The 12,705-nt window shown below is 42.3% G+C and overlaps 1 protein-coding gene across 3 annotated transcripts in view; it reads left to right on the plus strand.

Moving 5' to 3' along the window:
• Positions 1 to 12,705, plus strand: part of LOC119436704 (uncharacterized) — a 119,756-nt gene that overhangs the window by 21,703 nt on the left and 85,348 nt on the right. For all 3 annotated transcript variants that reach the window (XR_007464674.1, XM_037703670.2, XM_037703673.2), the window contains exons 15-17: positions 1,641 to 1,761; positions 2,105 to 2,158; positions 7,992 to 8,071. Coding sequence is in view for 2 of the 3 variants with exons in the window: in XM_037703670.2 (XP_037559598.1) it covers positions 1,641 to 1,761; positions 2,105 to 2,158; positions 7,992 to 8,071 (255 nt within the window). In the remaining variant the exon portion in view is untranslated. The remainder of the gene's footprint in view (positions 1 to 1,640; positions 1,762 to 2,104; positions 2,159 to 7,991; positions 8,072 to 12,705) is intronic.

A 12,705-nucleotide genomic window follows, 5' to 3' on the forward strand; every position in this document is an offset into this window, starting at 1 on the left:
TTACTTGCACTGCATAATTTTGTTTGTGTGTGCTTTGAAGTATAGCCTATTGTCTCATTGATAATTTTTATCTAGAGTTCTCTGGGTACCTGAGTTATATGTTGTGGCTGCCGAATGTAGTTAATTGCCAGAATAATATGTTAGATGAAATTTGGTAAAGGGTGAATAGGTGAGGCGGGACTTGTTCTAGTAAAAGAAACATGCCTAAGCGGTCGCTGTTGCTATTGCGTATCAGTTGTGAGAGCTAGCATACTTTTTTTTTTACTCTTTGTGCTTTCCTAAAAACCGCAGGTTTTGCTTCTTTGTGTTTTATAACACTGTATTCTTTCTCCTCGGGACCTAAATAAAGTTCGCACTCACTCACTCACTGTATTCGTCATTGAAGTTCAATAAAATTGAGCTCCATTGCTTATCAGTTGCACGCCCCCCACCAAAACATAAACTAAAATGCTCGTTATTGATCAAAGCAGTGTGTTAAGCTGTCCTTTCAGCTGTGATCTTTGATATCATGTAGCAAACACATGATGACCATAACATCTCTGTCGGCACAGGTGTGGGCTGCTGCTCACCACAAGGTAACACTTATGTGATACCCTCACATTTTTTCTCGAGTGTGCCAAAATTTACTGCAATTGTATTGCATTCTTATAGAAATTATACTAACTTGTCAATATCTCTATGCATTGTGTTTAAAAAAAAACTAAAGCAAAAATCAACGCGCTCCACCACCAGTTGTCTCAAGTAGTGCACTGATCGGTAGTTTTATCTGGAATTTGTCCTTGGCTTGTTTCAGTACTGTCACTTGTTATTTCCCGTGTGGACCCTACATGGTGCCATGGTTGGGAGTCAAAGTTGCATGTTTTCAAATTTGACTCCCAACTATGTGAGACTGGCACAGAGCGAGGTGCATGAGGGTTGCATTTCTACATGTTTGAATCTCCAATGCCAGTCATATATATGTGCACTCGAAAGAGGTACTTAAGGGAAACGTATGTGCCAAGCTGATGAAACTTGCACCCAAAAATGCCTGAAACGGGACTTTAACTGATGTTTCGGCGGTAGGACTGGCCTTCGCCGGAGTCCATCTTGGGCATTGCTATCTAGTAAAGCCAATGTAAAGTCACCAAGGCAATTATGTAGCGTCTATTGTAATAAACACCACAAGTAGCTGGTAGCTATATTTTACACATCATTAGGTGCATGGAAGGTACAAACAGCCTTTATTCAATGTGTATTTTCTCAGAAATTTGCATTTAAGTGTTTAAATGTTTTGGAGAACTTACACAAAGGTTAAAGTTATTTTTAGAATACCTTAAAGAGTTTCTAAGCAGGCAGCCTGTAAAGGCAGTGTGGCAAGCGCTGTTTTGCTACATGTGGTGTACTCATGTACCATATGTAGTTGTAAAATCTAATCAGCATTGGTGCTCTTTTAAGCGAGTGTTCTTGACACCACACTTATATTGAATGGAAGCTGGCATACTTATGACTTCATACATTTGTGGCAGTACTTTTAAGGGAAAGTGTTTTTATGAATGTGAAAGTTAGCCAGGTTGAATAAGTACAGTGACTCCTGCATTTCCAGCTGTCCATAATAATAATGTCTGTAGGAGGGTTTAAAGAGTCTAATGGTATTACCCTAGGGCCACCTCAAGAACCTAAAGGCTGCCAAGAAAGTGAAGGGTTACTTGGAGCAATCTCCTTCTGTTCCTCTTATCAAGGTCTACCCTGCTTTGCCAAAAAAATACTTTGACAACAACAAATGTGAGTTTCCTTGCTTCTTGTTTATGCCAGGTCTCTCTTTCAATTTAGTGTAGCCAGAATGAAATAATGGTGCATGTGCAAGTAAACCTAATACATATGCAAGTAATTCATATGCAATAATTCATATGCAAGTAAACGTAATACATAACATTGCTTTATTTGCACTTGTGTAATGAAGTATATATACAACTGTAAACATAATATACAGGAGGCGGCTTTGATATCATGGAAGAGGAAAAAAAAAAAAAGCTATCATTGCTAATTGAAGTGCAGCCTAAAGCACAATAAAATCCAAGTAACGTGGACAGTTGAGCATGTTTATTTTCATTTTTTACCTTTTCAGCTGAAATAGCATTTCCCATGGTAAAGACCTTCCCTGCCCAGTATAACCCAAGTGGTAGGTACTCCTGGCTTTTTTTTTTTTTTTTTTTAATTTTTGGTTGCTGGAAGTGGTTGCAACATAGGTCTCAAGTGTGGTGTGCAGAACCGTGCAACTCTTGTGCATTGAGGCCCTCCCAAATATGCATACCAGCCATACCCACCCTTTTTGCCTCAACCTAGGCAGCATATCCTTCATCCCGAAACAATCCTTGCCAGGAAGTTCTGTTTTCTTTCTCCAGGAAGTTCTGTTTTCTTTCTCTTCCTTTTTTTTGGGGGGGGGGGAAGGGAAGGGGAAGGAAGGTTTTAATACTGCTACTTAGTACTACTACTAAGTAGAACCTTGTTGGTACATTCCTTTTTGTTACATTTTCCATGCTCTTACGTTCTGAATCACCGTTCCTGTTTGTTTTCGATAATGTTCTGTGTATTAGCTTCTTGTTTGTTGCGTTTCTCTTCGTGGTTGTTCTGTCCAAAAACTGTGACTTGCCACCACCAGTGCGGCATCGTTCTTTGGCAGTATAGGGATCAAAACGAGGCCCTATAGCCCATGGAACGTGTCGTGGGCTAGGCCAACAGGTATACAACTGTCCAGAATAGGAAGCAAATTTTTATTCTCCCGAGTGCATGCCTCGAGGAGCCCGAGCATGGCGCAGGAGCGTGGCCAAGTGGGGCTGCAACCGAGAAAGACGAAGGAGCTGCTATAGGCACTGCCTATGTTGATCGCCGAATGTCTCATTAAAAACGTTCACTTTGCAGAACCTGCCATGTGGCACAGAAGGATCGCCATCACCATGTTCAGATTTTTACTCGTTGCCGATCTCAATATTGCTCGTATAGTTAAGTCTAGAGGAAGTGGATGAAGGCACGAGGGTTCGCCCCACACTCCCATTTTTTGATGCCATCCCATGACCCTTGATATCTTGCACGATTACTTTGACATACAAGGCTGCACAGAAACTAAAAAAGGGCGGCGAGCGCTTAAAAAGAGGCTGCTTTTATCGAAAATTTGACCCAAGCGCCAGATGGAAATTGCAAGCTTCATTCGTATAGTGATTCACGGCTATGACCACTCCAAAAAAGCATTTAACGTTCAATCTGACTGCCAGGCAGAGATAACAAGCTTTACTGAGTAAATTTGCAGTAATTTGTTAGCTTCCTTTAAATAAGGTTTTGTGTAGGACTAGCTTTTTGTTTAATCAGTAGTGCTGCCACAAGTGTTATCGGATGTTTTGTTTTCATGGCTCATAGATTATTTTTTTGTGGGTCTCTAATAAGACTACGAAAAAACCCCACTGTACGACTGTACAGTGGGGTTCTACTGTACTGCTACTTCTACTATTAATAATAATGTAATGTGCAAAAGATTGTCTTTCGGGATGAGCTTTGTAGTACTAGTAGAAGAAGAAAATTGTTTCTTTTGGTTGCTCAACTACTACAGATATTGAATTCATCACACAGTGAAATGGTTAAAGAAGCACTCAACCCTTTCTGTGCTAAGGACGAGTCTGGCTCGTCCAGGGATTTCCATTCATCTACTGAGTGCTACTGATGAGTGGCAGTTGTTTTATCATTTTGGTGTGCATTTGGGCAGTGCTGTTCCAGCATTTTGTGAGCATGCTGGTGCAGCACTGCAATCCTCTGACTTCATACAATACTCATGCATTGACTCTTGCTCTTAGGCCACAAGATTTCAGTCTTATTGGTGCAAAGTGAAAAGCAAATTTGCGTTGTGAACTAAAAAGGATTCGTTATGTTTATTTTTACGCAATTTTAGAGCTCAGCTCTTAATGGCCCATTACTACGTCGGCGGTGTAACCGAGTGAACGAGCACAGTGAAAGATAAAAGAGCGAAAGCGGAGCGGGCGATGAAAGACGTGAGCCACGAACAGCGGAGACCAGTGAGAGCGGCCCCTTCAGTGACATCCGTGTGGGAAACTGGGGATATGCTGACCCCACCAGACCGCTCGATGCGTACTCGTGTCTGGTCTCAGCCGAATCGCTCGTTTTGTACTATCGTCTGCTCGCATCAGCTTTCAGTCGCACTTGTTTGGTGTGCTTGGTTTGGTCTCGTTCGCACTTGTTTCAATTGTTATGGCTTGCGATTGTTTTTTACAATGATGAGTCTAAACCGAGACGTCCTGATGGAAAGGTTCTTGTAAACAGTGCGCCATATCAGATTCTGTACGACAAGACGGACCCAGAATACAAGGACGCGGAGGCGCCATCCAGTATCTCATTCTCCTTGACTTCGGATCGCGGCGTCGCTGCAATAGAAGAGAGCACACCAACATGATTATGATCAGTGGCAACGACGACGTCCTCTTCACAGACATGACTTGCGTTAAGAATGATGGACGAAGAACGTAAACACAGCGCCGACTTGTATGGAGGCCAACCTGTCAGCAGACGAAGGAAAAAGCATGCGACATCTCGTACCTATAGAGAGGAGGCGAGATTTTCACTGTCACATAACTGCTGCAGCGGCTTGCCGCCAGTTGGTGTGGTCGCTCTGTGACAGCTTCATATTAACGCCGGTGGGTCGCCGCATGCGTTTTACCGCTAGTGTGTATGGGGCTTTCTGCGGCAACAATCGCTCTGACATAGAGCCAGAGTAGCACGCATCGTCTGTTCACCGATGACACCATTGATAAGGCATGCGACGAGAATGTCAAAACAAGATGCTGCATGAGTGCAGGTCTGTCTGCGGCGGCTGCTCTTAAAGGGGCCTTGAATCACCCCTTGGGCTTGGTGAAATCACATAGTCCGCAGGTAGGGTACGCTGCTGTGAACATTTCAGTCAAGTTTTGCTGTTGTAGGCGGTGCGTGGTGCTCGCAAGCGGAGTGCGAAGTCGCCTTTCTCTTAAACGCTGTCGTTTCAACAGAAGCCATGTTCCTCACTCTCTTCTGTGTGCTTTATTACATAATAAAGCGCATTCCAATACGGATATGCTTTTGGTCGCTGCGATCGGCTACACCGCAGCCGCTACGGGGTGTCGCCGCGAGTCCACTGGCTGCTTGCTGTGAACAAGCGTGTTTGGTTTACGTTAAGTGCGTCGTAGACACCAAAATTGGAAGTCGTGGCATCCGTACGTTAACATCCAGAATTAAATTTGAACTGCGCGCCATGGTGACATTTTGAAAGCAGAGTGTTGTGGCCCCGCCCCACTCCGCTGTAGCCTTCGCAGTGCAAGGCATTAAAGGAGGAAGGCAAGCACAGCAGAAGTCGTGTTTGATTTCCAATAACTCCGCTTCTGCTGAACGCATTGAAGTACTTTTTGCGGCAAAGTATTTCTGAAATAGCCTATTTTCCCTTCGAATGTATTTCTCCACTTTGATAAAAAGCAGTTCAGGGCCCCTTTAATTGCGCTCACGCGTCACCCGCGCACTGCCTCTTGTGATCTCCCTATTAGCAAGGCAGTTGTGCCACACGTCGCTCCGCTTGCGACGTGCAACACGAGACCGATTGTCCGTGCCAGCCAATATATCGTGAAATGAAAAGACGTATAGAGATGTGCCCAAATTGCGCGTTAGGAAATATCGTAATCATCGGTGAATTTTTTTGCTTAACTCTTTCCATACCACGGGGAAATTGGCTGTTTTTGTATGTTTGAGTTAGGAACTTTTTGTGCAACAGCCAATAAGTTTACAGTGCCATGCAGTGTATAAAAGTGAAGGTAAATGAATGTGCTTTCAAATAATATTTATTAAAAAAAATACAAAAAATGTTATTTTCATAAAAGAATTCTTAAACAAAAAAACCCCCAAAATTTTTCAAGAAAAATTTTGGTAAGAAGTAACGATCTCTGGCAAAAAATATTTTAGAGAAATTCCAAAATATACAAATTATTGATATATCCCTTGGCAACATTTCTTTAAAGAATTATACCCATAGATAAAGTACTCTTGAGTTCTTGGTTGGTCCTACTAACGTTTGTTTTTTTTTCAAGAAAAAGATTAATTTACAGCATAATATTATATACAAAAACACGAGTACTAAACGCACATTTCAAAAGTACATTTCGGAAAAGAAACAGTAATTAAAAAATACGTAATAAAGATTACCAAACACAAATAATTAATTAAATTCACAGCAAACTTTCCTAAATGATAAACTTCAGAGAAAAAAATTCTCTACGTCGGTTTGTCAAGAATATGCGTCCGTGCATATTTGTTGGTGTTTATATATAGCATGAACGACCTCCGCCGTAAAGGACAGGTGAAAAAAAATCCGGGAGCTCTCGCCAGCCGCTTTGGACCCCTACGGAGTGGTATCTCGTGGTCAAATGTTTGCAGAAAATAGCTTCTACATGCCTAGTCCCACATACAAAATCAGCTGTACTGTTTTCTGTGGCCACAAACCTGTTCTAAATTGCGTGCAGAGTTTAAAGTATGGAAGTTGATGTAAGCCGTTGAAATTTGGAGGTAATTTTGTGCTGCCTAAAGTGAGTTGCAAAGTAACTGTGGCTCTGATTATTATATTTCCGGGCTGTCACAAACTTCAAAGATTCCGCTTTTAGCGTGTTGTAACCGCATGTCTCGAAACAACCAAAAAGTTGTTCCAAACTCGCTATCTTTATAACAGTGAGTTTTCGACGAATGAAGATCGAACTTGCTGATAAAATGAATGCGAGTTTGGTATTTCGGTTCCAGTGCGTGGTAAATGTTTTTTTCCCCTCTAACTTGACTCAGCTTAGCGATTGGCTGTACATGGCTCTCTATACGTCATTGTTTGCTACATCGTCAGAATTTTCAAATAATTGAACTCACGAGGGGCAGCTTGGTAGTTGAGTGCCAAGCTGCACTCAAATCTCCCTAATTCCGGAGCATGAAGCCATTATTGTGTCACAGCTAATGCAGAAAAATATGGCATCTCATCTGGTCACTTTAGCAGGTCTTGCGTGAGCATTTAGGTGTGATGGCATTATGAAAAGGTGCTATATAATAAAATGCCACTTGCCTCGTGCTCACTATTATTTAATCTGGAGGATGGCACAAATTTCTTCTTTAATTGATGTCAGAAACACGAGCAGCAAAAAGGGCTGCACTGTGCAAGCTCTTAAAAAAGCATTTAAATCCATTGCACTAGTGACAAGTGTTGCTACTGGGCTGTGTGGCAAGAGCCTATATGAAGTCAGTGAAGTCGGGAAAGCATAGCATATTTTTTTTTTTTTATTTGTGATAGACTTCATATTCTTAATAAAAGAAAATGAAAGTGGAAGACAGCTTGTTGCTCGTGGGAGCTGAACTCGCAACCCTTGCATGACGTGCAGTGCTCTCCAAATTGTGCTTCACTGACTGATTGTCCCTGCATCCACTTTATTTGGTGTTTGTGTACATGCACAAATAGCCTAGCCCTAGGAGTGCCGGCCAGTGCTACTCACTACTGTGGCTGTGGATGTGGAACATCCATTAAACTGCAGGTATCACGTAGGGCATTATTTTGGGAGCAAGCAACTGCCCAATAATTTCTTACACACTGCCCCAAGGCTGCCAGAGACCCTTGCTATGCAGCGAACAATAAGAATTGGGAAGGGCCCAGTGAAGCCCTTCAGTTCTCTTCATTCTTTTTGCTCAGGAGTTCCTTCAGTACTTTTGGCACGAGCGAAACATGAAAAAAATGTTGAAGTTGCTCTTGAAGCACATTGATTTTCAATGCAGTTTCATGGTGAGAGTGCTGTAATGTCAAATGGGTTTATGAATTCTGGATTATAAGTGATATAGTCATGCAATCAAATGCCACTCACTGCCATGTGGAACAGACTGGAAAAGAAAAGCACACTGTGCCTCATTTGTTGGTGTTATATCCGTTCCTGTAACATCTTTATCTTTTGTCTTTTGATTTATTTCAGTTGACGACATTTTCACCTGTTCTATTTGCAAGGCATTCATCTCCCTTCTTGAGCAAATCGTACCAGTAAATGCCACCGTGGTGAGCATAATTTATCTCTCCATGCTTTCTTTGCATTAGGATCTTGCATTCCCTTATGTGTCACAGTGCTGTTAGTGAAGCCCGCATACTATAATTACAGTAGCAAATTTACCCTAAATATTTAGTTTAGCATGTAACTTAAAAAAATTTCTTGCTGATATCAGTGTCGTAACGAATATGTGCTTATAGTAAATGTGAAATATAACAAAGATATTTTCGTGTCATATGTGAATTCGTTATAGTGAGGTTGTACTTTTTTGTTATTTTTAGCATTTCTGTTTCTTAGGAGATTTAATTTTTCTAGGTTTATAAGATAAGGAAATTGTTTTTGAAGATAGTTTCAACATTTACAGTATAACTCAAAGTTCATGAAGTTAATACTGAGGGCTATTTAAAATAGTTGCCAAAGGGGTGTGCAATTATTAAAAATATTTAAGCGAGCTGAATACACATACTTAAAATATCAAATTCAATATTGAATAATGAATAATGATATGCAGATGCATTTATCAGCAAGTTTTTGGGGGGAGTGGGGTTTAGGGGGCCTTCTTTAAGCCTCTTTGCGAAATGTAACGAAACTGCACATTATTGTTCAGTTCTTTTGTGCCGATTTCAAGTATGCAATCATTTTTATAACAGGCCAATTAGTTCCAAAGTTAACTAGAAATAAATTACTATTGTTTCCGGGAATGACAGAGTAATATCTACTCGCCAAAATATCGCTTTAGGAACATAGCTTAATATCGGGAACCATAAGGTTCACAATGGTAGGAATATTTTTTTTTGGTATAACAAGTATGAACAATCATACAGCACTTCAAAGTGTTGTGTTTAAAATGTAGCTAGCTCATTATTTAATGTACAGCCAAGAAAAAAAAAGTTTGAAGCAAAATGTGACAATCTGCATCTACCATTTTGTGCATTTTGCATTTAGCTACATGCTGTATTAAAAATTATGATTCTAGGAGCCCTGATGGCCGAGAGGTCGATCTTAAAAGATTGCACGGAGCCCGAAATTTGTGTTTTGTGAAAATGCAAAAAAAAAAAAAAAAAGAAACGAAGCTTATTTTCAATTGAATACTACAAGAAAAAAAATTGAAATATTTACATTGCTAGGCTGTTAGTAGCCACTAGCAATATAATCAGTGTGTTTACAGCTACCCAAATACCATTTTAAGAAAATCTATTTTTTCATAATTTTTTGGACACATATCCCCCCTTAATCACAGTTGTGTTGCCAACAGTAAAAATATAGTACACCAGTAAACTGTTATAGTCAGTGTTGCCATTTTAGCAATTTTGTTGTTAGATTTCGTGACTTTCCTTTTTTCTGTTTAGTGCCAAATTTTTCTATTTAGTGCCTGGTGGCCTTTTTGCTACACAATAGAACAATTGACGAACAAGCGATGCCGAAGCTAGGAAAGTTGCTTCGAAAATGACCCACTAGAATGGTGTGATTTAGAACGCAGCACGTGAATAATAAGACAGATAGACTGTTGAAAGGCGTAGATATTGGAGCAGCTGGGCTCGCTTGTGTGAATCTTGTGGCTTTCGGACAAATCAGTACTGTGCGGAGCTTTCAGGTAGATCAAGGGGAGGAAGTGCGACATTTGACCTGTTTAAAGGTCACGTACTAATTGTCATCACCGTGTTAACATGCTACCAAGTGCGTGTCGTAGAACATAGCTCTCCTTTTAAGAGCGTGAACACGTAGAAAATATGCAGAGTTAATTTGTACCATGTGGCCATAAAGCCAATGTATAAGGACGTCTGAAATTTGGACGATGAAACCCTTCATTGCCCGATTTTTCAGACTTTTTGCCATGACCACAGTTCCAGCATTAATAGTATTAATCGACGTCAGCACCACTGCCATTTTGATTATCTCACAGCCTCGAACCAGCACTCTCGCACGCTGATCTGCTGGCAGCCATACCCGGTTGGAGCCACCATAGCCATTTGTGTTTGACCAAGTGGTGTTTGGTGCGTGGTCATGTGGTCGTATTGTACTGTCGTGCGCTCTGCAACGCTAGGCCTAGCTGCTTTGACATTCGCTTCGAAGCTTCCTGCTGTTTGATGTCGTGTTTTTCATTAAAATGATTTGCCGCTATCAGCAGAGGCGCTGACTCCACCTTCGTCATCCTCGCTGATGGCTTCGAAGCATGGACAGCACTTCCATAAGTTGATGATGAAAAAAAAAAAAAGCTGCTATCATTAAGCAAGTTGAGAGCAGCCAGTCACAAGCTGACATGAGCAAGTAGTTCGGCATTTCCAAGCAGACGATTTTGTTTTTCCCCAAAAATAAGGTGAAGATCTTTGAAACATCAAAAGTTATATTGATCTCAGGTCTGTTGTCGGCATGCTTTTGGATGTGTGGAAGGTGGTGACAAAACACACTTTGCAACTGTTTCTGCCATCCGGGCTTCATATTCGATACTGCAACTGAGATCTCATCCGAAGATAATGACAGCATGCCTGATCAGTGCCCTTCCATGGACATTGTGATCGGTGACCTGCGCACTGCTGGTGTTGAGATTCCCACTGACATAACATTTGAATGATTCGCCAACACTGGCACCGAGCTTTACCTCTGCGTGGATTGAACCGACTATAAAATTGTCCATCAAGTGATCCGAATTATTCTGAAACTAAAAATGAAGATCCAGTGCATGTACTGCTGATGTGCTCTGAATTGACACGAGCACTGATGAAGCTGCCATCAGTGTACAGTGCATGACCCTAGCTGAACTTCAAACAGACATTATCACATGCAATCGGGATGGCATACAAAAGTGAATCAACAAATTTTTCAAGCCGCTAGGGCAGTAAAGGGCATGCATTCATTTTTTCAGACTGCCTGATTTTTAGGATGTTTTTGTAGTCTCTAGAAGTCTGAAAAATTGGATGCTGATTGTACATGTAATTCACTACTTGCAAGTCTGGCAGTGACCTTTGCCCCTTGACACCATGAGGTTAGCTTTTTTGCAAAGCTTAAGGGCAACTCCGGTGATTTTTCGATGTCAACGGATGTGGATGAAAATCACTGGGTCTGTTCCTCTGAATACCTCCGTCATGTCCTAAAAAAAGCAGGCTTGAGAGTTGCACAGATTTTTTACAAATGAATTTAATTTATTGCCTCGAGCACCCTACCTTACCTCCTCCTCAGTTACAGGCCACATTGTGTATGACGTCAGGAATGGTCCACACAGAGCATGCCGGGATCATGCAGACGACAGCGACGAGAGCGTGCAGGAGTCGACGATCATGAGCGAGTGCTTGGCGCGAGATGTTGCTGTCGCGAGAAGTTGCATTCCCTGTGGACGGGCAAATGATGCGGGGTGGCAAGCGGTGTTGCATTGTTGGCTGCACGAACTTCAGCCCTCGCCATCCGCAAACCCAGTTTGAGCTGATGCCGATCGCGTTCAGCCGAGGTTAAGCCTATCACAGTGGCCGAGTTCGTGCGTCTGCTGCTGACGGACCAGACCGACTGATATGAAGCTAATTAAGCTATTAGGATGAGGAAAGCTGCTTCTGTAGTTCAGTTTTGACCATACGGATTTGAAATAAACCATTCCTCATTTCGTACAGTGCACACGCAAAAAGCTAGAAGCAACAACTCGACGCGCAATTAACATCCGTATACGTTGCCGTTCTCGAATGCAGCGAGTCGCACTCGCCAGCGCTTCCCTAAATGAAATGTGACTACGCACATTCATGGGTGTATTATTACCTATTGTTATGCTGACTAATTATTTAGCTTACGAAGTGCACTGTTTGCCTCGTATCACAAATGGGCAGCAAGCGGAGGCCCCTTCGATACAGCATGCGTAAACAACCGTCTTGTTCAGCTGCCAACGGCGACATCATGACTTCATGACATTGGCGTTTCCATGAGAAAACTATGCATTCTCTAAATGAACGACCATACGTGCAATGTCCTAATCTATGTCTACTTTACGGAACACTAATTTGTGCATGAAGAGAATACGAAGAATGATAAGCAGGCTGCACAACGCTTTCCTACTACGGTCTCCCGCTCGCTGTTTCCGAAGGTGTGTGGTCGCACGTATCAGCGAGACCCAGAGTGATGTAACAGTGCTTACATGCACATAATCTGCGTGTTTTTATATGTTGTGACATTAATTGATGTCACCGATGAGCGGCTATCTCAAGCGAACGACGTACGAGTGGTCGCTGTACCTGCCGATGTAAACAAATGCACCGGTCGGTGCTTTGGACTGTCAGCGGCGTTCTTGTGGGATAAAAATGTGAAAAGTCGTGCTCCACATCTTGCAGTGAGCGTGCGAAGCAGTTTCCTGAGAGGGGTAAAACACCTAAAATAGCAAGCAGCACGTATATCAGGGGTTAGGGCTACCCTTGGTCTTCATGTTGCAGCGCGATCTGTTGCGCATTGGTGCTGGCTCTAGTGGTGGAGGACGGCGATTCTTGGCTATTGAATTCGTCTGGAATCACAACTGTCACTGTTTGACAGATCCGAATAGGTGGTGCAGCTTACAATGTCACCCGAAGGTCCGGCGCGGTCACGAATAAGCTGAGCGTCTGCTCTTCGCTGGTTTCGTTCGCTCCGCGGGCGAGACCGGCATGCATTGCGCGCCTTCCCTGCCGGGGGTACA

This window comes from Dermacentor silvarum, chromosome 1 (assembly GCF_013339745.2).
Source record: "Dermacentor silvarum isolate Dsil-2018 chromosome 1, BIME_Dsil_1.4, whole genome shotgun sequence".
NCBI classification, from domain to species: Eukaryota; Metazoa; Arthropoda; class Arachnida; order Ixodida; family Ixodidae; genus Dermacentor; species Dermacentor silvarum.